This window comes from Chenopodium album, chromosome 22 (genome assembly GCF_948465745.1).
Source record: "Chenopodium album chromosome 22, dcCheAlbu1.1, whole genome shotgun sequence".
NCBI lineage: Eukaryota > Viridiplantae > Streptophyta > Magnoliopsida > Caryophyllales > Amaranthaceae > Chenopodium > Chenopodium album.
Genome location: NC_137855.1, coordinates 34,593,655 through 34,620,143, shown reverse-complemented (window position 1 = coordinate 34,620,143; position 26,489 = coordinate 34,593,655). Strand labels below are relative to the sequence as shown.

Below are 26,489 nucleotides of genomic sequence, written 5' to 3'. Positions count from 1 at the left end.
CGGTTTTCTTAAATTAAAAAAATATATATATACATCCCTAACAATCAGTGGGTTTAATGAACCCACCATGGATCAGCACAGTGTTGGCTTTGATACACACAAACTTCTTACAAAACATTTCATATATATTTTTTATTACTAGCTTAAAGAAAGGGATCAACTTATCCAATAACTACTAGGAGTAGGATGGAGGTTGGATTAGTATTTCAAGTAATGCATGAAGTTTCTTCCAAATAAAAGTTTGAAAGACATCAACTGATCAACGATCAACCTAGTTTCATAGCTAGGTATTATTTTATTAAAAAATTGTTGCTTCCAAAAAAAATGCAACATACAAATGAATAATAATGTGCAAAAAAGAATTCTATTTACAAGTTAAATACATATTATTAAGATTATCATTTTACAAATTAATAACTTAGCTAGATTTAATTTTTTTATAATTAAATATAATGTTAATTAAATAATAGTTATTGAAAATTACCATGCTTTACTAAAAAAAAAATAATAAATAATAAAAAAAAAAAAAAAAAAAAAAATTCCATGCATGGACTTTGAAATTTGGGCTTGACAGTCATAACCCAAAAAGAGTTTAACCCATCTTGTTGGGTTTTTAACACACAATATATTTTTTAGATGGACATAACCCAAATCTCACTTTTGAACTTATCTCATTCCCTCAAATGTCAAACCAGTACAAGGATACAAGTTTGAACACTATTCCAAAGCTCAATTCTTTATCCAATTTTTTAAGTCACCAACCCATCCTAATTCCGATACTAGCCAATTTCAAGTTCCACTACTATTTTTCATTAATCAAGCCATTAATGGAAACTTAACACCTTACTGATGAGGAGGTCCCTTGCGATCCAGTGTCCCCTGCTACAACCAAATAAAGTGATTGCTTTAGAACAATAATGGTCTGTTTTTGTTCCACAACCAAATAAAACAATTTTTTAAACATATATATTAGAAACAATAACAATAATAAATATCGGGTTTGGGTCAGACTATGAATGGTAAGACTTACCGTAGTGTTCTTTGCTACCGGTCAGGTGTTCCTTTGTTCTCCGTTTCAACTCCGTGTTCTGCTTGCTCAAGGGTTTTCAACGGGGATATTTATGGGGATCATGCAATGTCTTGTGCTGGGATGGCGGGTATTAAACATCGGCACAATGTTGTTCGTGACACTCTTGTTGATATTTGTTTTCGGTCTGGAATCTCTGCTCGAAAGGAGGTTAACATTGGGTTGATTGGAGGAAACGACGGGGCTCTACGACCGGCGGATGTGCTGCTTTATTCCTGGGATAGAGGCCTTGATGTGTGTGTTGATTTGACGGGCTCTTCACCTTTGGCGCAATCGAGGTTGTCTGACTTCGTTCCTGGTCGTGTTGTGTCGGCGGCGGCTCAGCGGAAGTGGGACAAGTATGGGACGCGTTGCAGGGCTATTGGATATGGTTTTCTTCCTTTCTCCTTTTCTTCGTTGGGGGAATTAGAGAAGGATGTTGTTGCGTTGCTAAAGCGGGTTCAGGCTTTCGCTAAGACTCAGGATATTGGTGCTCGTGCAGCTGCTCACATCTTCAGCAGGATAGGGTTCGCTATAGCTAGAGGGGTGGGGGCCCAGATTGTATCTCGGCTCCTCACCAATTTCTTGTAAATTGATTGACTCTGTAGGTTTTGATTTTTGATATAATAATAATAATAATAATAATAATAATAATAATAATAATAATAATAATAATAATAATAATAATAATAATAATAAAACAATTCATATTATATGCTTCAAAAAAAAAAAATCATATTATAAGAAACAATTCATATATAAGAAAACCGAAAAATGTATACGAATTATACAAGGTCTTGGTTTTGAATCCTCGGTTCAAAGGAACATATAATCATTTTTTTACTATTTTATTTTTTAAAAAAAAATAACTTTGTCTAGTTAAGGTATACATCTACCCGTACTATAAATGCTACTTCCTCTGTTTGTTTTTACTTGACCTGTTTCTTTTATCACGCTTGCCAATGCAAAACTTTAACGATTAATAACTTTAATTCTCCATAAGTAATAGTTGTAAAATTTACATATTATGATAGCACTTACTGAGAAGAATTCAAAAAGATCTTACACGATTATGTTTTTCCTTGCATATTATTCACAAAAGACGGTCAAAGGAGAGATGATGAATAGTGTAAAAGTCAATGCGGGTCAAGTAAAAAAGAACGGCGGAAGTAGATGTTTTCGTTCATAGGTTTCTCTGAAGACAATATATGCCCTTTGTTTCGGGTAAAAACTTTATATCATTGTCTATAGTTAATTAGTTAGTCACCGGATTGCTTTGTCAATTTATGTGGGAGTTTTATTGAAAAGAAAAAAAATAAAAATAAGTTATGTGTGGTTTAGCTTTTAGAGAATATTTTCTAGTTTCTACATTTCAAGAAAAGAAAACCGGTGGAGTTCAAGTAAATAGGGTAAAGGCTACACATACAATGGTTGTATGTGGGCCATCCACATACAACCATTGTTGGCAGCATTTAATTGGTTTATATTTTGGGGCCTACTTTTTTCCTCTATTTTTCCCTCTTATTTTTTTCCAACCTTTTAACGTGGCATGCATACAATGGTATTGTATGTGGTAGCCCACATACAACCATTGTATGTGTAGCATCACTCAGTAAATAGTGGCCTTGGTGGGGATGGGTCCTTTCAAACTAAAGTTTAGTATTGTTGGAATTATTACTACCTTTATTTGATCCCATCATATTGTAGTTGCGTTCTTTATTAGAGTTCTAAGTTTTTATGCATGCTTTTTTAATAATAAGTTTTGTATAAGATATTTTTTTTTTATAATTCTATTAAAATACAGTCAAGGGTAATTTTTACGGTTTTTCTAATTCATATAAAGGTAACATTTGATTTGTAACGAACTTAATTGTTTCTTAGGGTAAAAATTATAGTAAAAACAATGGTAACTTAAAAAAAATTAAAAAACAATCAACATATATCTTCAAATATGTTATTATGAATTGAAGCAATCATTATTATGCATGCCATGAGCTTACACGCGACCCTATCTAGGATTCTAGGTTAAAAGAAAAGGCATCCATCTCAACATGACAACAGACAATCAGAAATGAGTTGGACAATGTAGGAGTTATAGTCCAAATAAGAAAAAAAGCATCCCATGCACATTAGAAGATAAAAGTAGTCATATTAACAATTAACAAGTAAAATGAAACACTGATCGTTGAAAGTAGTCATATTATTTGAAGTATGGAATTGGTGAGTTGCTTTGTATTTTTCACTTTTTCCTAATAGTTATATTTTACTTATGTTACAACTTCCAAACCCTTTATGTTGTTTTTTTTATTTGAAGCCCCCTTTATGTTTGATTGGTTTGAAAATAAAGGCCCTTTTAATTTCTATTTTTGGAAGATTTTTAAGGAACTTGACAAAAGGCCACTCCACAGAACGATAAGATGTCCTTGTCAACTACCAACTTCATTTCTAGCTTCCCTCAAAAAAAAAAAAAAAAAAAAAAAAAAAAAAAAAAAAAAACTTAATATCTAGAACGTTATTAAAGTGATTAAGAAAATTATAATAAGGAAAGGGATAAAGATTGAATGAAAAATTTATTTCTAAAATCTATCTATATACTGTAGATGAATAAAAGTTAACACATGTCATAATTTGGTTAATAAATTCTCAACAAAAAATTTCATGTTTTTCTTTCCCTTTTTTTTTAATTTTATTTGCTAAAAAAAAATTAGAAAATATTTATTTTTATTATTATTATTATATTAGATAAACTCAGACGACCTAGATCAAATTCATGACAAAACAAACTAATAATTAAATAAATTATATTGGATTTATCTTTGCACACCCTAACCATAATTTTGTTTTTCCAAAACTTCTACTAGCTGGCAGTATACACTTTATACTGATTATATGAGTTTTGATTGTAACACTATAATTAAGTTGCAAGATGCAAAATGCATGTCACATCTATCAATTTTGTTTGTATCTAAGTCACTCATTGTCAAAAAATTCCTTGTTGACAAGGACCTAAACATATGTTGACTTTCATCTAACCTTACTTATAGTCAATGAATAATTATTGGCTATAAGCCTACAAAAAAGGACATACATCTACCTTTTATCTTATGTTATTACATACGTAATAATTAAAAGATCCAAAATTTTTTGATTAGCTTGCAACTTGTAACTAGATACTATGTATGTAGTACTTTTTTCCATACTTTCCTTTTTATTTCAACTAGTAAACTAGTACATAGTACTAGTACATGACAAGCTAAGATGTCTAGCATATGGAGGATTTTACTAGCATTTGACCCCGTGAGTGATGAGCATGGCACCGTGTGGGGCTTAGCTTGCTCACTTCTGAATGATATATATTGCATTCTTCTGTTAACTAATATGGTCTTAACCCATTGGCCCATTAACTAATATACACTATAAGGCTTAGCATAAACTTTTTAAAATATTATAATTTTTTTTGAAACCTAAAATATTATAAGTTTTACTTATGAGAAAACATAAGACAACTTATTGTCTTATATTAATATTTGGAATATACAAATATTGGATGAGAGTGTAAAATTGTCCATAAATACGTAAGCATCTTACCAATTATAAATATCAAATTGAGACGACCCACGTTGAAAAATTTCTTAAGCTGTTTGATTATATATAAGAGTTAATTACTTATTGAGTAAAGTACAATAATCTAGCTTAAGATATATGCCTAAAGTTCAAATGCACTACTGTACTATCTATGATAAAATTCAGTTCAACAAGAAGTTAAATTTTCTTTTGCAAAAGTCTGTTGACTAATTATTTGGAAAGATTAAAATCAAGCCAATAATGTTCGTACTTTGTCCCATTTTATTTATTAAAGTACAAATTTTAAGGAATATCATATCATTTAGCAATAATATATCTTCTCGTCAAAAAAAAAATTAATACTTTTGATTACAATTATTTTTAATATTTAAAACTCATTATTAATACAAATCTAATAAATTAAAATTATAATGCAATTAATAGATAGCATCACAATATATAAACTACTAGCTGCATACACTACAACCAAAAAAACCTAAGAGAAAATTAATATCAACTTGCAACTTGTCCTTTGATTTTTAGCCACAAATATTCTCACATCCTAACGTAGGAAAAACAAAGTAGGGTTTTTAGCCACAATTATTCATATATTCTAATCTATTTTATTTTATTTTAGCCTAAATTCTAATCGAGTACAGTCCATTAAAAAACTTCTAAATTTTGACGTAACCTAGTACTTTTATGCATGGAATAGGTACGTAAATATTTATGGATGTAAGTAATTGAATATGACTTATTCCCCTCTTTTCAACGAAAAGAATAAAACAAATCAAGTTTCCCATAGCCATTTGGAATCAAATTCCATATAATTGGTCTCCAACCTTTGTCAAGAATATGTTTACGTTATTATTTTGTAGATTTCTAAATTTTGTTATCGAAAGTGACTAATTAATGTTGACACATTTCACACTCTACTTCGTAGTCATTGTACTTTCTACGTTATTGAAAGTCTTTTTTTATTTTTTTGGCCCTGTTTGGGAGAAAGCTGAAAGCTGAAAGCTGATTGAGTTAGCTGATTTTGACTAGCTGATTTTATTAACTGATTTAACTAACTTATTGTATTAACTGATTTTATAAAAGTGTTTGGTAAATAGTTGATAGCTTAAAGGTGATTGAGTATGTGAAATGACCAATAAGCTAATTGTGGGGTAGGTAGTTTAGATAGGATTTTAAATTAAATGAGGTTATAAGTGTCATTTCACAATAATTAATGAATAAGCTAATTAAAAAAACTCCTAAAATGAGCTTTTTCAAAAAGAGCTCATTTAGTGGAATAAGCTCTTTCAATAAGCTTACTACCAAACACTTATATTACGTTATTTGACTAGTCAATCAGCTAAAGTTAGTCGATCAAATAAGCTAATATACCCCCAATAAGCTTATTACCAAACAGGACCTTTATTTTTTAAAAACTATTCATAAAAGATTACACTATATAACATGTCTTAAAATCTATGAGAGAATTACAATTTTACATTTATCAAGTTTACTTTAGTTGACACATACATTTCACTTTCAAAACTACTCAATACACTTATTTTCAATTATGGGATTTATTAGCTAGATTTGTGTTATTGATTGTATATACCTGTAGATATTAACATTTATACTTTTATTTATGAGGAAATATAAGACAACGTTGTTGTAGATCAGAATAACCACTTCACAACCAATAGACATTTGATAATATAATTAATAACCCAATAGGTGTACATATAGTGACAAGACTGACAACGAACCCACTTGATTTAAATTACTTATATGTATTGGCATATTGGTGGTGTTATTTTAAGTCTTATTAGTCGTACATCTTTCCTCATCGAGAGACATATCATAATATGTGATTTCTTTTTTAAATACATCTTGCCTCATTAATTAGCTTAGCTACAAAAACAAAAATTACTTGTGTTGTTATGATTAAATGGATTAAGGAGTAGATATTTTAAATGGATTTAAAGGCTACCCATGTCCTAGCTAGCGAATTTTATAAAAGTTGAGAATCTAACATGGGAAATCTCAAAGTGCTGGTGTGTAGCTAAAGCTGTTGCTTTGTAAGAAGTGAGTGATCCCTCGCAAGGATCACGAACGTTTAAGGAAGAAGCAAGTGATTTCTATCCTTCCTTGTTCAAAGACTAAGCTAGCCATTCGTTTTGTCTCAATAAGTTGAGGAAGTCTTCTTTGCTTTTTGTTTTTTAATTGGATTGTACGAGACCTTGCTTGTTTCTGCCCCCGCTTCTTTCCCGGACTCCAAACAACTCACATAAAAGCTAAAGCTTACTATAATGAGTTGGCTCATCTAAAAGATTAAGTTTCTAATTAAGGTAATCATGTGATATAAATCACATGCATACATTACTTTGCATACATTAATAACACTCCTAATCTCCTATTAGGTTGTTGGGAGAGAAGCTTGTTGCGGGTTTGGTTAGATTTTCTTTTTAATAATATTGGTTCGATTAATTAAGATCATAATTTAAAATAAATCACATGCACTTAAATACAGTAAACTAAATTAATAAGATGTAATATAAATTGCATGTATGTACTAGATGTGAAATTTTATATTTGTTATTTATAAATAGGAAAAAGATAGAGTGGTTGATTTTGATTAGGTTTATCATTTCGTCCTAAATATAAAAAATAGTATTATCATAGTGTTTCACTCTATGATTCATTATTTTGATCAATAAAGTGATAGTTTTTTTTTTTTTTTTTAATCATTGTGTGAAAAATTTTAATAATTAACTAAATATATAAATTTTAAAATATGATAAATTTTCAAAACTTATTAATCTTTATAATGTATTATAATCTTTTTAACTAATTAACATAAATGAAATTTAAAATTTTACATCCACAAAGTTCACTCTACCTAACGGGTGGTTTTTTTCTTTCTACCTAAAATTGAAGGATTTCACATCATTTTACAATAGTTGATATTTTTACTTTCGGCCTTTTTGGATTATCATCTTAAAATACTTGGTACTTTTTACTTCTTTTCAAAAGCATGCTTTATGTATATACTTAGCTTGGGTAATTAAGGTAAAGTTGTGATGCAAGTCACATTCACTGAGATACCTATATCAATCACTTTTGTATACACCCGATTTTCAGTAATTTACTGTACATCGAGTTCACTTTTGTCAAATTTAGTGTCACTTTTGTCAAATTTAGTATCACTTTTGTCAAATTTATCAATGAAGCATAAATAACTCTTATATATGTCAGAGTAACTTTTGTACGTTTTAGTGTAACTTTTGCGCCTTTTATTGTCACTTTATAACGGATGTTCAGTAATTTACTGAACATCCGTTATATTTAAAAGTTTGTGTACCTATATAATTTCTTATTAGACAAGAATCTTGTATTGTTCATTTGTTTGTGATAGAAAAAAATTACAGAGTGCAAGGTCATTTAACAAGGACTAATTGTAATTATCTTCTTTCATGACCAACTAATGATATTAATTTTTTTAGAATAATCTCGCTCAACACTAAAAATAAATTTGTGTATTATTGTATTATTGATCCTACTTTAGTTTTTAAATTACTTGTTAAAATAATATATTACAGTAATAATAATCCAAAAAAAGAATGAAGTAATTAGAGAATACTCATAACTATTATATTGGATCCATAATTAGAAATGATCGAGTCAATAATAGTCCTCATTTTGAAGAATAAATACTCGATAACTAAGGGCTCGTTTGGCATTGCTGTGGTTTTCTGTTTTTTGGTTTTTTGTTTATTATAAGCATTTGATATATGTCACATAATGAATAAAAAATTATTTAAACTTATTAAAATCATAATAATTTTGAAAACTGACAACAAAAAAGTGGAAACACCTTTTTCTTGTTTCCAGTTTTTGGTTTTTAGTTTTCAAAAAAAAAGAAACTGAAAACCAAAAATGGTGTCAAACAAGCCCTAAATTAATGGTTTCAAAAAAAAAAATAATGGTCAAATTAATACTTCAAATTTCTTTCATTTTTAAAGTAATGACAACATATTCTATTCCTTTGCAGCTGTCTAGTGAATTGATATAAAAAATTAGAATAACTTTTTCAATTATATAAGGACAGAATATGGAACCTAGGTTGCAACATGCAACATCTATTTTATGTAATGTATGTAGTTCATATCAAAAGAAATGTGTTTGCTTGTCATTTAATTCGATCATTGTCAAGAATACCTTAGCTTATTGACGATCGTGTATATACATTCCCTCAAAAAGTTATTTTGTTTAATCTACACTGTATATCATGCATGATACATCTTCCTTTTACAAAAATATAGCTTGCAAGATACTTTCAATTAGTATCTAGTTATGAAAATGACAATCTACTTACTAGTTACTACTCGTACTATTGTACTAGTATATGCACTGGCGGACCTATATAGGAGCAAGGGTAGCACCCCTAAAAAAAAAAAAAAAAAAAAATCAGTAAAGCGTTTAAAATTGCTATAGCAGTTATTTAGTTTATATATTATTCCTTGTATTATATTACTAAATAACATGCGTTGGTTCGGTGGTGTTGAAGTGTGGATCAAAAGGTATATTCATGTACTAGGTTACCGGTTTGAGACCTCTAGGCAGTTTTTTGTTTTAATTTTTTTAAAATCCTTTTTTAAATGAAAACTTCTCATATATATATATATATATATATATATATATATATATATATATATATATATATATATATATATATTTTCACGGTAAACTACGGGGAGGGGGCCCCCTTCCTATCACAGGAAAGGAGGCTATGAGGAATCGAACCCCCATCACATGGGGGGGGGGGGGGGAGATGGAGGGATTCACCACCCTTCCATCTCCTCATTCCTTACTTCTCATATCTATATGAGTTACTATGTAGATATAGCTTTCTAATCTACAATACTCCCTCAATTCATATTAATTCTTCCCATTTTCATACGTATCTTGTAATTAATATATTTACGTCTACTATGCCAGTTTGCTCCATAAGTTTCTTCAAAGACATTTACTCTAATCATAGCGTGCTAATTAGTGAATTACTTAGTGAATTGCTTTCTCCAATCGTGCTAGAACAAAGATCAATCATTCTAGATTGTTTGGATAAACTATTACTTCAAAAATGTCATATCAAATTATACCCAATAATGACATCAAGCATTTCATTTGCGGCAATATTGCCCGTGAGCCGTAACAATTTGTTTTTGGAGCCCTCAAAAATAAGCAATCTTAACATCAGCCCCTTAACAAAAGATGAATCATTAGAATAAAATTTTACTTGAACAAGATAGCTGCCATTACCCAATAATGACATATTTGCGGAAATATATATTCTAATTTGCAGCACATTATAAATAGAGTGTCATGCACTCTTGAACTCTTACACTACATACCTTCACCACATAACTCTATAAAAAGCCTTCTATCGCCTATACGAGAGTGAGGAATAAAAACCAACTAAAAACTTCCCACTTTTGATGTCCCACGATTCTGATAATAACTCCATTTCTTTCTATATCGATCATTGAGCGATATTGATCACGCCCTACTACTAGTATATATATTCACAATTCGCAATTGTTGAATTACAGTCGTGTTAGTGGACCAACTCAACCAAAAGCTTAAGCTTATGGTTGAGGCCCAGGAATATGTTTTATACTCTATCACGCCCCCTCACTCGAGAGCCCGTTTGGGCTTGAAGTGTGGATGCAGCATGGGCCTCCCTCATACCCAGCGCTTAGTATTCCACTTGAAAGTGGGGGGTGGATGAGATTCGAACCCGTGACCTTTGTGTCACTCTGGCTCTGATACCATGTTAGAGGACCAACTAAACCAAAAGCTTAAGCTGATGGTTGAGGCCCAGGAATATGTTTTATACTCTATCACTCCCCCTCACATGAAAGGCCCTTTGGGCTTGAAATGTGGATGCAACACAGGCCCACCCATACCTGGTGCGAATTAATTCCACTTTGAAGGAGGGGTGGATGAGATTCGAACCCGTGACCTTTGTGTCACGCTGGCTCTTGATACCATGTTAGAGGACCAACTAAACCAGCTTCCCTTGTGGACTAGTGGTAAGAGAATGAAACCTCTGATCTGAAGTCTAGGTCCAGGGTTCAAGCATTGGCACCACCTCTCTTTCTCTCTTCTCTCTAAAAAGCTGATGGTTGAGGCCCAGGAATATGTTTTATACTCTATCAAGTCGTCGTAGCTCAAGAGGCTCGGGTTTCTGGCTTGGAAAAAGCTTCCCCTTTAGTTGTCAGCTAGCTCGTTACTCGAATTTCATATTGAAAAAGGAGGAGGCACATCAAGGTACAACGATCGGCGAACGAACGAGGTAATAACCTCCAATCCCTTCCAAATATAAGCATGCTAATTAATGTTTATTTATATCTATTATTGTTATTATGTGTATGAATTACAAGCACGTTTATTGTATTTCCTTGAATGATTATATTTTTTTCCTTGAATGATTATAAAAGTATGAAGGAATTTAGACTTTTACGCCATTAATGTGAGTTGAGAAAAATGAGTATGAACAATAGAGAGTAGTATTTTTTTTTTTTTTTTTTTTTTTTTTTTTTATCATACATATACCCTATTGTTTCTTTTTAACCATATTTGATCATTACATTATTGATTTAGTTTCACTACTCACGAGTTATACTTTTTAATTTCTGTTTTAAGCTTCTTGAAGAAGTAATAAAAATGGTGGAAATTGAATTTTTCCTAGAATATTTGTAATAATGGTAAATAGGAGTTTTTATTTTTTTTTTTATTTATTTTTTTTAATGTCGTGGGTTTTTGATTATGTAAAATATGGAAGAAAGTTTTTTTCTTTTTTTTTTATTTTTTATTATACATCTACCCAATTGTTTTTTTAATCATTACATTTTTTATTTATTCACTGGTCACGGGTAATAGTTTCTGTTTTAAGCTATTTTCTTAAAGAAATAAAAAAAAATGGTGGAAAATGCTTTTTTCTTAAAATAGTTGTAATGTTAAATAAGAGGTGTTTTTTATTTTATTTGATGTTACAAGTAGGGATGTCAGTGGGGCGGGTCTAGTAGGAGACCCGCCCCATCCCCGCCCCGATGGGGCGGGGATGGGTATAGCTTTGGCGGGTCGCGGGGCGGGGATGGGTCTAAAATCCATACCCGCCATGGGTGATGGGGCGGGGTTGGATTTTAGGCAATACCCGCCCCATCCCCGCCCCGCCCCGCCTGACCCACCCCATCCCCGCCCTGCCCCGCCTGACCCACCCCATACCCGGCCCAGCCCCGCCTGACCCATCTCATACCCGCCCCATACCCGCATTATACCCGACCCATATGTACATATATCATTAATTTATTTATTATGTATATAAAAAAAAAAAAAAAAAAAACTAATTAATGAAGTTTCTGGAAAAAGCCCACACACTCTCAATTTCTCATTCTCAAACTTTCAACCCTAGCCGTCACACACTCAGGCTCACTTTCTCCTCCATTTCTCACTTTCTCCTCCATCATCTACAGATCTACTCCTTTCCGTCAAAAAAAAAAAAAACAGATCTACTCCTCTCAGGCTGTCACCTTACTTCCACCTTTGAGGCTGTGAATCTCGTCGCCGGTAAACGAAGAATCTGACCAGAATTTCTTCCAGGTAATCTCTCTAACTCTTTCTCTTTTTTTTCCCCCAATTATTTTTTCCCTTATCATTTTATCATATGAAAAATAAATTAACTAATCAACTAAGAAATTAATTAAGAAGCCATTAGTTTGATTATGTATGAGTTCATTAAATTGATTTGCGTCTGTGAGTATGTCCTAGACTCCTAGGTAACAAAAACATTTTTTTTTTTTATGAAAAATAATTTGAATAATTTGCTATTATGTTTGATTACTTGTTTTTTGAGTTGCATGTGTCTATTTGCATTTTATTTTGTATTTGTATTTGTATGACGATAATTTGTATTTCTAGTTGCATGATATAGAATAATTTGTACTTGTATGTTCAATTATGTCTACTGTTAACCATAGATGTTGATAATTTCAAAGTATATGTTGATAATTTGTATTTGTATGGGAAATTGGGAGGTTCAAGGGTTAGATACTCCAATCATCATCTTCCCTTTCATTCTCTTCATTTGCACCAGAAATTTTACAGGAAACACTCAACTCTGCGTCCTTCTTCATTGTAGAAGAGAAAGAGAATTGAGATTGTCAATTTTTTTAAAAATAAAAAATTTGGAGATTATTTAAAAAAAAATAAAATAAAATTGTGGGGTTGATGTCCTTGATGATGCGTGATGGTCTTATTTATATGCAAGATTAACTTGGTAAAAAAGGAAAGTCATATAGATATTAGGATGGATATTATAGGATAGATATTAAAAAAGATTAACTTGATGATGCGTGATTGTCAATTTTTTTTTTTTTTTTTTTTTTTTTTTTTTTTTTTTTTTTACAAAAGTTTTGTGTTGACTTGTTGAAAGTAGTAGTTTAATTTGTTCATGATGCGTGATTGTCAATTTTTTTTACTGTTGCATCGGAGTCCGCATTTAGCACAAGTGGTCGGGTTCTTAATCCTTATCGTAGTCGGCTTTTACCGGAAGCAGTCGAAGCTTTAATGTGTACTCAAAATTGGATATGGGCTACTCTTAAAGGTAGATAGCTAAAATAACATTTTATTTAATTACTACTATTACTATTATTATTATTATTATTATTATTATTATTATTATTATTATTATTATTATTATTATTATTATTATTATTATTATTATTATTATTTTTTAATTAAGTCACATTGTTGTATTTGCAGATTGTGGAGAATTCAGGAATGATGAGTATGCCAAATTAGTGGGTGAATTAGAGGAAGAATTTGAAACATGGGATATCGATTCCGGAACAAGTGGAGTTTGCACCGAATAATGGATTTCTTATTATGTATTTTAATATTTGTAAACTTGTAGTATTTTTAATTTTGGACTTTGGACAATTTGAGTTACTGTTATTTTTTTTTTTCAATATGTGAAGTATGTACTGCATTCTTTGTATTTGAGTTGTACGCTGCTGTAGTATAGAATTTTTTTTTTTTTTTTTTTTTGTTGGAATTGATTTAAATATATTATTTGTGGTGGATTTCAGGTGGGGATTTGGTGGGTATGGGGTGGGGATTTGGTGGGTATGGGGCGGGGATTATGTGGGGCTAAAACGGGGATGGATATCCACATGGGGATGGGGCGGGGGTGGTTTTGAAGTTAGACCCGCCGGGGCGGGGATGGGGAAAGTTTCCAGACCCGCTGCGGGGATGGGGGTGGGGATGGGGATGAAAATGGGAGGCGGGGATGGGGATGGAAATGCCAAAACCCGCCCCGCCCCGCCCCGTTGACATCCCTAGTTACAAGCAATGAAGAAACAGCAAAAGCCCGTGTAAATAGGAGATGTTGATGTGTCAAAGGGACAAAGGATAAGACTAAGAGATTTAGTGGGTTTTAGAAAAAGAACGACCATTGTTTTTTTTTTTTTAAAAAAAAAAAAAAAAAATTTATATATAAAAATAAAAATAAAACAAACAATCAAACAAAGAATTCGTGGAAAAAGGAAGAAAAAAAGTTTAAATATTTTATTCAAGCTTATATTACAACTAAAACTACATAATGTAAATTATTCATTAATCATTATATTGATCGATTCATTAGGATAAATAAAAATTATCAGTTATTATACCCTTGGGCTGCCTTTACTTAGTATATATAGAAATGTTGTGATAAAATGTTGTTTGAAATTGCTGTGGCCCGAAATTTAATTATTGAAGAGCTAGGAAGAATTTTATTTTCTTCATTATAGAGATAACACATTTCAATGTTAGAAGTTTATTATCGACTAATTTATTATTAATACCGAATAATTTGTACGTAATTGATTGTTAATCAAATTTTTAGAATATTGTCTTTAATATACGCTGACCAATAAACATATTCCCGACTTAGTTTGACATTTGCCTCTTTACTTTATAATTGAATTACCTTGGCCAAAAGTTAGCTAGGCACATAGAGATGGCAGATGGTTTTATCAAGGTAACTTTAAAAATAAAAAATTTTAAAAAATATTTTTTTTTAAAAAAAAAAAAAAAAAAAAAAAAGAAATAAGTAATAAAAGGCACTTTAGAGCATCTCTAATGGTAAGCTACAAAGGCTTGTAGCTTACCTTGATACATCAAAATTTCAAGCTAATTTTTTTTTAAGCTACAAAGTGCTCCAATGGTTAGCAATAGAATATTGTAGCTTGGAAAAATAAATAAATAAATAAAATAATTTCTATCATACACATGTCATAATATAAGAGGATGAAGTTTTCTATAGAAAATCAAGCAGTGTAGCTTGTTTAAGCAACATTGCTTGATCTAGCTACATCACTATTGTCACTCCAATGGTAAGCTACATGCTTACAATTTAATTTAATTTGCAAGCAAGTCCTTTTTGTATACCATTGGAGATGCTCTAATAAGACTTAAAACACAGCATAAGAACAAATTGTGATCAAAATAACTATTCTGACTACAACAATACTGTTTTGTATCCAGATTTAAGTAATTTTTTTTCTTCTCCATTAAGCTATCTCTAAAAACCAGCATCCAATTTGAACAATGCTATTATCTTCTGATATGAACTAGGGCTTCTGATAGCTGCCATTACCCAATAATGACATATTTGCGGAAATATATATTCTAATTTGCAGCACATTGTAAATAGAGTGTCGTGCACTCGATCTTGAACTCTTACACTACCTTCACCACATAACTCTATAAAAAGCCTTCTATCGCCTATACGAGAGTGAGGAATAAAAACCAACTAAAAACTTCCCCCTTTTGATGTCCCACGATTCTGATAATAACTCCATTTCTTTCTATTTCATTGAGCGGTATTGAATCTGAGATCGCGCCCTACTACATAAAAAGCCTGCTAGGTGATCGAAATCGCTCAGGACTCACTCACCTACAATTCAACTCCACGGTACGGCCAAAAGAAAGAGCTTCGCTCGGCTGCCCCGACGACTCTTATTCATTGTCGTTAACGTTATTTAACGCCATTTAACCATCTTCTATCCATCTTTACGGTAAATTACAGTCATGGTCCCCAATAAAAGTCACTGAAATGACTAAAGTGCCCTATTGACAAACAAGTTTTGTTACTCATTTTAATCTAAATTTTGATATAACCTACTACTTTTATGCATGGAATAGTTATATAATTTATGGATGTTTATTATTAGCATGAGAACCATCAATAAGTTTATCCGTTAGACTTAATATCGTATTCATCAACTACTTTCAAATACTTGACTGGAAAAAAAATTCATTTACTTTCAAATATCGTATTAACATGAGTTCTTTTACTTACAAATAGTTGACGAAAGCACTTTTTTTTTCTTTCAGTATACGATATGAAGTTCTTTTACTTCTTCATCTGCGTATTGCTGGTATATGTTAGAGGTATTTTCTTGTATAATTTTTGCAATCTTATCTTACATATTGTTACTTGTGGTTCGTTTATTATAACTTTTTTTAAATTAATAAATTAAATGTGTAGGTGAACTCCAACTCATAAACTTCACGCAAACACTAGATCACTTCGGATACTTCCGAAGCACATTAGACCGGACATTCCAGCAGAGGGTCTACGTGAACGACACTATGTGGTCGGGGGCCAAGGCTGGTGGCCCAATCTTCGTGCTGTTCGGAAGGGAGGTCGTCGATAACGGTGATCCCGGAGTATACGACCTCCTAAACGAATGTGCCAATGAGTTCAAGGCAATGTTGGTTCATATCGAGGTAACTTATTTACCCTAAATTAGTCAATTATTCTTTTGATTACGACCATGTAAAATATATAAGAACAAAAGTAACTTATGTTGAGAAAGTAGAAAGAAATAATGGGTTAACTCGTTAAAGTAGAATGGTTAGAAAAAGCTTTGAAAAGGGGGAAAGGGACAGAAAGAAAAACAGTAAAAAAAAAAAAAAAAAAAAAATTAAAAAAAGTAATGATAATAATAATAAAATTAAAAATAAAAACTGATGAGATGAAGAATCGAAAGGGGATGAATATGAAAGCTAAATCGACATGCATACACTGATACAGACATACAGTGTACAGAGTAGCATACTTGCAATAATATTTTGGCGCCCCTTTTATGATTGGGCCTAAGGGCCGGGCCGGCCCTGCCCACACACGGTCCATTTTCCACTTCTCTAAAAAATTTGTGTAGCTACCAAGTCCTATATATGAAAACAGATATAGCATGTTAATAACGGAGTACATAATTTGACTTTTGTAGCACCCAAAAATCAAGCTTATTTATAATTTACATGTTTAGCTGTTTACTTAATTTAATGTTTGCCATTTTTTTTCCTGTCTTAGCATCGCTTCTACGGTAGTTCCGTACCGTTGGGGAAGATCGAATTAGCCATGGCTGATCACCAAGTAAGAGGGTGCCTAACAACGGAACAAGCCCTCCAAGACTTTGCGATAATAATACAAAGTCTGAAGGGCAACTTCTCCGCCTTTGCATCACCTGTTATCGTCGTCGGAAGCGGCTATGGTGGAGGTGATATTTTTTTTTATGAAATTGTTAACTTTTTTTTTTATTTTTATTGTTAATTGATCATTAATAAAACATGTTTTTGAAAACCATCATTAATAAAACATGTAAATAAATAAATAATAAAAAAAATTACAGAGTAATAATAATGCTTTATAAAACTTCCGGGCCGGGTCGGGCTGGGCCGGGCTTTATATGGGATGGGCTTTACATGGAATTTTACTTTCAACGTTAGCACTTAGCAACAAGGGTTTAGAATCTGGGAATATTTTTTGTGGGGTTCATAATTTGGGGGAAATTGGGAATCTTACTTTTTTTTTTTTTTTTTTTTGAAGGGGGAATCTTTTACTTTCAAAAAGTTTCATAGTTTGATGTTAGGCATTTCTAAAAACAAAGGAATTAGGATTAAAAAAAAAAAAAAAAAAAAAAAAAAAAAAAGCTTTATAAGAGTTACCCAATTTCAGCCCTTTTAATTTAAAATTATACCCAACCCTTTAAAACCCATTATTTAATAGCCCTTTAACAATCCGCCCCATTTAAATGTTAGATGGTTATAACCCTTTTGTAAAAGGATTGGGCTAGTGCTTTAAATGGGCCCCTGAATGGGTTAGGCCGGGAAACCAATTTCCTTTGCTCTTCTCAAATCCCACCAATTTTTTTTACCTCTTTTTGCATGAATTTAAAATTACTTCTAATCTGTGAATTAAAAACTATCATATTAATTTGAAATATTTTTTCACCTCGTAATAAATTATATATAAAAATAAAAAAAAATAAAAATAAAAATAAAAAAATTTCATTCTATTAATGTATATAGATTGTTATAGCTTAAACAAGTTAGATCAATAACACCTATTTACTTTTTTTTTTTTTTTTTTTTTTTTTTTATTTATTTATTGGTGTAGCATTAGCAGCATGGTTTCGTGTCATGTACAACAACATCGCAGTCGGATCCCTTGCCTCGTCGTCACCAATGTATCTTTACGGCAACAACACACCAAGCAATGGATTCTGTGACATCATTAGTAAGGATTTTGAGGTATATCTACTCGACTTCTAATATTAATACATTGTGCAACAATAGTTCTTTACGTATAACAAATTGGATAATTAACTATCAAAGTATTAAACATACCTGTAATTTGTTCTTAAATTTAATTTTGTTTTTGGATTGTTTTCAACTTTATTGATCATGGGCCTAGGCCATCGAAATTAGGAAATATCAAATATGAAATGTAATACTCGTATTAGTAAGTTTGGAACTATTATTATTTCTTGAAAAGAAACATGTTAGGACGTTAGTTACATATTCTCTTCAACAACGTAACTATTGCTAACTTATTAATTAAATTGAAGAAGGTTACTAATCACTACACACGGTTTAAATATGCTAACTAGTCCAAGCCATGATCGGGCTAAGAATATACAAATGGGCTTAGAAAATCTGGACCTAGTACACCATTGGTTATCCCAGCCCAGGCCTAATCTCATATGCAAACCTTGTTAGATTTAAGATGAAAGACATTACACGATAGTCAGGTCATTAATTATAAAATGAGCTGTTATGTAAATTTTATTAACTCATATTGTGTTGAGATTTTAGTATAATCAATTTAGTTACAAATTATTTTCTTGGGATTCATATTGTACATGAATATGTGAATACACTAATAACTGATTTTGTGTGGCAATTTACAATTTTCAGGATGTCGATCAAAAATGCTACCAGTTGATTAAGAAATCTTGGCAAAAAATCGATGCAATAGCTTCACGACCAAATGGCTTGAACCAACTAAGCCAGGCTTTCAACACATGCACGTAAGTATACCTTTAATCATATTCATTCCTCTTTAATATTTACATAACATTGCTTACATTGAAAAGTCATTAGTTAAGCGGCCTGATTTTGACATGTTCAACTGTAATAGAGACTTATAATTTTGATACCCGTGATTTGATCTTAAATTATTTTGATAGGCCTCTGCAATCAGCAGACGAGGCCAAAAATTGGCTAGGGCAAATGTATACAAATTCCGCCAAATACGTTGGCCCGGCTAATGTAAATATAAAAGTAATATGTAATGAAGTTCGAATGGGAGAAGATTTTGGAATCGAGGGAGTCGTCACTGCACTACAGAGTGAATTATATGTGGGAGAGCGGTGTTTCGGGAGCTACTTATTAGAAGTCGAATCACCATATGAACCTTCTTCTAATATAACAGTGGCCTGGGCATGGCAGGTAATTAAACTAGAACCAAAATATCATTTTGAGTAGACATTCGTTCTATTTAATAGATGCAACTTATGCAAGGTTTAATTTAACTTCATTATTAATAATTTTTTGAAACAGAGATGTACTGAATTAATTTTCCCTATCGGATGTGCCGACGAGACAATGTTGCCGTCTCGTCCCTTTGTACAAGCTCATTTCGATGAGGCTTGCCGATCAAGATTTGGGAAAGTGTCTCGCCCTCAATCTCCCTTGACCTTTTATGGGCGTCGGGTATGCACTATGTTACTAACACAAATTTAATTTTTTCACTAATTAATATTTTCTACATACTTACACTAACTCATTTAATTATAAACCCTTTTAGGATATCATCGAGTCATTCAAACTTGGTGGAAATATCATATTTTCCAACGGGCTTAGGGATCCATTTTCGAGAGGAGGGTACGTAATTCTTATCATTTTCTATTAAATTAATATAAATAACATTGTATTATTAATTTCGTTCACTACAAGAAAATAACCTTTTCGTAGCGATTATTTTAACCTTTAGTATCGATTGTAATTGTGACAAAAAGCTTTCCCAACGAATGGTCATTCGATACAATATCCCCCGTTGCCTTAGCCTTTAGTAGTGGTTTTCAATATCGCTGGGGTTGGCCTCAATAATCGATACGAAAAACTACATCCAATCGTGGTGATTATTGTAGCGATTACAATCGCTATAAATGATGAACTCATTTTCTTCAAAAAAAAAAAAACATGCATATGATCTTTACAAGATTCGAACATGCAACCTCAAACTCTTATATTAAATGTTTCACCAATAAGCTATGACATATTTTATGTATTCTTTGTCAAACAATATTTATATATCTAGTGTTGAAAAGGCTTTTCGTATCGATTTTTGGGATTTAGTGGCGATTGTAAATGATACGATTTCTCAAAATTATATAAATGTGTAAAAATAGTGTGAATATGTATTACTATGTTTTCCGTATCGATTTTATATGGAAAAACCATGGCGATTGTAAAATGATACGACTTCCTTAATTATTTCTCAAACATACTTGCATATTGTAGCGAATGTACAATCGCTACGAAATAATCGCTACGAAAAGCTATTTTTCTTGTAGTGGTTGACTAACATTATATTCAATCTAATTGATAGGATATTGCACGATATATCGCCAACAATTATTGCAATCAAGACAGATCAAGGTATGAGCATACAAAACCGGTTTTTTTTTTTTCCAAAATATATGTTATGATTCATATACTGTAGTATTAATTATTAATTATTAAATATTAATATAATCAATATACTATAATACATCTCTGTTTTCCAATTTAAAGGCTCCTTCTCAACGGATTTGCGGGTAGTCGGATACGACAATGTCCCAAAATGGTTGAAAAATCAAAGGGACGCTGAATTGAAGATATTTAGAAGTTGGATTGACGTATTCCATCATACACCCAGCAGTACGTCTTCCCATCGTGCCAATGCATATAAGTTACAACTTCTGGCTTTTATTTTATATTTATGTCTGTAATTACAATTAGTGGACACTTAATTATTTGTATAAAGTTAATTAAGGTTTGTTATGATAGGCCAATCTCCCCTTCCCAGGCCGAGGCCACTATTAATATTATGTACTACCTCCGTTTCACATTTTTTGCAACTTTGAATAATGATAATTGTAGTGATTGCAACATAAATATAATTTGCTTGTATTATATTCGTAGTTCACTTTGTTATACCTTGTTAGGTGTTATTACATGACACAATTATATTAATATTCATATGGGCAAATGGGCCATTGGCCCATATATATATTAATTTGTTCCTAGAGGAACTCGTTTTGGTGGTACACAACAACAAGCATTCCTACGGCAAACTGGAGTATATGTTGGGTAATTAACGCATGCATCTGTGCATTGATCAGCTGTAGCACAAGGATTTCCAAAGCAAACGTCTCCTTGATTTGGCATTATAACTCCATTGCTACCTATTTAATTAATCCAACAATAATTCACAAGAATTTAGTCATATGTAATTATGTATATATAAAAACAACAATAATATAAATTGATAAAGCACAAAAGTTCGTTTTAAATGAGAAATTTAAATTTACCTTGAGACAAAAAGAAAAGCATTAGTATTACAAAAAAAGGGACTATAGAAGACTTTCCTGCCATATTATAAAAAAATGTATAAGATTGTTATCAAGTATTATAACCTTAATCTCGACGATTGAGAAATTAAAATTTTAGTTGTGAATAAAATTGTTATTGACTTGGTGACTTATATAGTATAGGATGCATGTATTAGAGATAATATCAAAGATATATCTTGATAATATCCTTGCTGCATATATGCCATGAACAGCTAGAATATATCAATTACTGATCTTGTATATAAGTTGTAATCTTCTATTTTTGTGTAATTATTATCTCACTATTGTACATAATATCTTTGAGTCAAAGATATTATTTCTTTACTAATTAATTAGCTAGTCCTACGTGATTCTAATTGTGTAGTATATATAATTGTATCTTGCCTCTTATCATATATGCAATATTATGGAAATGTTTTATTACTCCATATAATTATTAAATATTGAAGATTTCTGTATTGGAAATAAATCGTAAATATTAAATATACAATCACTAGATATCTTTTTTTTTTTTTTTTGGAAGCATGATCACTAAAGATTTGTTTTTTTAATACATTAAAAGCTTTTTGGAAATGTAATAACTAGAGATTTTATTATTGTATTTTATAAGTGTAATAACTAGAGATTTTTTTAATTTATTGTATGGAAACAATAACTGAGCATAATCACGGGAATTTTTTTTTTTTTTTTGAGGGCTGGGAAATTTTTTTTTTTATCATCACCAGAGTTTTAATTTATTTCTTTTAATAATAAAAAGCTTAATAACTAGAGAGTAGAGATTATATTAATTTTTTTTATTGAAGTGTAATAACTAGAGATCTTATTAAGGAAAATTTGACAATTACCACCTTCTATTATGTCCATTTTAGCAATTATCACCTTTTATTTTTTTTTTAAAAAACATTACCACCTTTATTCTATTTTCAAAAATTACCATCTTCTTGCCTCCCAACTATTACATGACATCATTTTAGGCCCACTCTTTCCCTTCCCTCCTTATTTCTCTTCTAATTCTCATTCCTAATTCGATTCTCATCTCCCCTTTAACTTTTTTCCCCCAAAAAATCAAAAACACTTCAGTTCACTCGATCATCCAAATCAAAATTAACGAACAATTATTGGTGGTTTGGGGGAAAAAAGTAGAAGGAAAGATGAGAATCGAGTTAGGAATGAGAAATGGGAGGGAAATAGGGAGGGAAGGTAAAGGGTGGGCCCATAGATGACATCAAGTAGTAGTTGGGAGGCAAGAAGGTGATAACTTTGATGTTTTTGAAAAGAGAAGGTGGTAATTAAAAAATAAAAAAATAAAAAAAATAGAAGGTGGTAATCGTCAAAATTTCCTCTTATTAATACTACATTTTTTACGGCTTACCTTGTACCATAATCATAACGTAATATATTTATATCAAATATATAGGTAACCTAACTTGCCTAAAATCATCCAATCATAGAAAGTTAAAGGGCTCGTTTGGCAATGCTATGGTTTTTGGTTTCTTGCTTTCAAAATTATATGATATATGTCATATAATGAATAAAAAATTATTCAAACTTATTAAAATCATGATAACTTTTTATTCAAACTTATTAAAATCATCATTTGATGAAAGTGGAGATTATTATTTCTAAGTTTTTTTAAAAAAAAAAATTGAGAAAATTATTGTTTGCTACTATTGTCTGATGGCTCTTGTGATCGATATTCTTCTGTTTTTTTGTTTATTGGCACTCAAAATTTGGCTTAAAATTAGTTACATCATGTATATATGTTGCCGACTTGCTGCTATTTAATCCCAGTGTTACTGTTTCTTTGTAACAATGTACTCTTTTTTTTTTTTTTTTTTTGTTTATATAATATATCATATGAATAATAAATCTGTAACATAAAGTGTGGCCATGATGCAAAGGAGACAGAGAAAGTAACATATTTGCCTAGTCGGCCTTTCTCGTGTGGTCATGATAGATAACGCATGCAGACGTTTAATCCCTTAGCAAAAGATTAGTTTTATCGTATAACATATTAATTTCAGTGTTCCTTTATTTGTAAGGATGTAACATATTTGCCAGGGCATGTTCTTAAGCTGGCAATGATATACTCTTCATAATCCATTTGGAGTTTTGACCCAAAAAGTGATTAACTATTATAATCCCAATAAGCAGATTGATTACAAAGAGTATATTATTGCAAGATGGATTATAATCCATTTGGATTTTAGATTAAAATAGTAATGGGTTTATAATAGGCATAATAGCTACTAATAGAGTCAAGAGTGGGAACAATCGAACAATGATAATTTTCAATGTTAAAATTGAGAGTTAGTAATGGGTTTATAATAGCTACTAATAGTCTTAGGGCCTGTTCACATTTACTAATTTAATCCATATATTCTATTTCAATAAAGAAAGAAAAAAAGAGAGAGAGAGAGATGGAAGATAAGAACTTTTTATATTTATATATATTAGATGGAGGAATAACCAATCTTCATTATTCGCTATTTAGAGGAACTTTTGTATGATTGTTTGAGATGGAAGATAAGAACTTTTTTTGCTCCTACTTTAACTAAAAGAGCTTGTTTTAGAGGGGACTCAAGTTGTTAGTCCTTTAGATAAACATGCTAGTTGTAATAAACATGTTAGTTGTGTCTTTGAGGGTGCTAAATAAGTCGTTTAGATGCTATAAACATGTTATCGCAAAAAAAAATTGTATCCTACTTTTTTTGCGATAAACATGCTAGTTGTGTGGTGTGTGCTTTTTTGTTTTAGGTTTTAGTTTTCGTTCTGTTTTTCCTTTTAGAAGTCGTTGTGTGCTTTTTAGTTTTATTATTTTTTCTGTTTGTGTGGTGTGTTGGAGTGATATGGGGCTTGCAGATCGGTGTACCGATCTTCTGGTGCAGGATTTAAGCCGGGTTTTTTGGCTATGGGGCTTCGGTTTGATCTTCTGTTGGTTTGGGCTAAAGGGTTTTGCTTCCATGCCGATATCCGTGTTTGAATCGGAGTTGATCTTGTCTATGGTGAAGTGTACGACACCAATTTTGATTTCAGGTCGAGGAGTACGGGATTCTGAGCCAATGAAGGTTCTCGTCGGAAATTACATCATATTGCCAGACCCCCTTGCAAGAGGCTGCATAGGACAACGTTATATGAGTCAAGGGTACTTAAGAAAGTCATTCTGCGCGTGCAATTGTAGTTTCGTTTATTTCGAACTTGTAATTGGTTTGGTTGTCTTTGTATTGTTCGATTATGATCTCTTATGTAAGTGTCGTATGGCTTCTTATTAATGAATATAATCTCCCCCCTTTCAAAAAAAAAAAAAAAAAAAAAACATGCTAGTTGTGTCTTTGAGGGTGCTAAATAAGTCGTTTAGATGGTGTTGGTTTGAGTCAAATTAATTTAGAGTCATTTATTTTACTAATTAAGGGTATCATATAGAAAAATCCATAACTCAAGGATATAATGTAAAATAAACTAATAATTCAAGGTCACTTTGTAAAAATTTGAATTTAGGAGGGTACAAGGTAGAAAACCCAAAAATTCAAGGGTATTATGTAGCAAAACCCAATTTTTTATTGACTTGGTGACTTATATAATAGAACGATGGATGTTTATTATGGAAATGTTTAATTACTCCATATAAATTGTTAAATATTGAAGATTTATGTATTGAAAATAAATCATAAATGACTATATGGACTTATTTGTTAAAAAAAACCTTTTAAAAACACTATTTTACAAAAAACAACCTTTTAAAAGTTTTTTTGCAAAAGAAAACCTCATTGTAAATTTTTTTTGCTGAAGACAACCTAGTATATCTAATCCACTTAATTAACCTCTAATTTCTTCTAAAAATCACTTAACTATATAATAATTGAATTAATTTATAGATTAAAAAATAAAACCACCACCAAGGCACCAACTCGCAGGCCTCCCCCAGCTACCCACCACCGAGTCAACCCCTTCCTTTTCCCGGTTTAACCTTTACCCATTACTAACCCCTTTCCCATTACTAATCAACTAGCGTAGCTTCAATGTTCGATATCGTAGTTCCGTAAATGATATCTCATAAAATTCTAGTTTTAGGGGTCACATAAGGAACATCAAGGTAAGTTGGAAAATTAGTTTACCCTTATTCCCACGCTTTATGCTCTCTGGGTATTGCGATTTCGATAAAGGTTGGAGTAATATTAAAGGGTAATTGATATAACACCCATGTCGCAAAAAAATGTTCTTCTTTAATTCAAAGGTTCAAACCCTCATAATATTAGCAAATAAATAGTTAATTCAACAATTATAGAAATCATGAAAATACTTTGCTACGAAAACACCAATGAAATTTGTGTTTCTGATGAAAATGAAATTGAACGCCGGCTTGTAGAGTTTGGCGAGGACTATTATCGGTGTGTAGTCGCAGCAACGGTAAAGTGGAAACCGGGAAAGGGGTCCACTCGGTGATGGAGGTGGGTTGCTGTGGGTAGAGGGTCCTATGTGGCGGCTAAATTGGGGGAGGGGGCTGCTGCTAGGGGAAGGGTGAAAGGTAGGGGGTGGTGGTATTATTAAATGGATAAGTGAAAGTTAAAGGGCAATTACAAAACATTAGAAGTTAATTGAGTGAATTAGTAATACTAGGTTGTATTCAACAAAAAAATTTAACAATAAGGTTTTCTTTTGCAAAAAAACTTTTAAAAGGTTGTTTTTTGTAAAATAGTGTTTTTAAAAGGTCTTTTTTGACAAATTTTCCTTTTTTTTATTATTTTTTGTTTGGAAGTATGATCGTTATTCACTAGGAATTTGTTTTTTTATTTTCAATTAAAAAGCTTAATTACTAGAGATTTTATTAATTTTTAATATGGAAGTGCGTGTAATAG

The 26,489-nt window shown here is 31.4% G+C and overlaps 1 protein-coding gene and 1 long non-coding RNA gene across 2 annotated transcripts; both read left to right on the top strand.

Moving 5' to 3' along the window:
• Positions 1-10,718: 10,718 nt before the first annotated feature.
• LOC145605547 (uncharacterized) lies at positions 10,719-13,726 on the top strand. Its single transcript, XR_014105093.1, has 2 exons — positions 10,719-13,289; positions 13,448-13,726. It is a non-coding gene; the product is annotated as an uncharacterized LOC145605547 (long non-coding RNA).
• Positions 13,727-16,297: 2,571 nt separating this feature from the next.
• LOC145605766 (uncharacterized) lies at positions 16,298-21,133 on the top strand. The gene is made up of 9 exons (XM_081661831.1): positions 16,298-16,459; positions 17,046-17,232; positions 18,132-18,265; positions 18,932-19,044; positions 19,204-19,465; positions 19,577-19,729; positions 19,824-19,900; positions 20,628-20,677; positions 20,813-21,133. Exons 1-9 carry the CDS (start codon positions 16,322-16,324, stop codon positions 21,007-21,009), a joined length of 1,311 nt encoding a protein of 436 aa, XP_081517957.1. The 5' UTR covers positions 16,298-16,321; the 3' UTR covers positions 21,010-21,133.
• Positions 21,134-26,489: the final 5,356 nt, after the last annotated feature.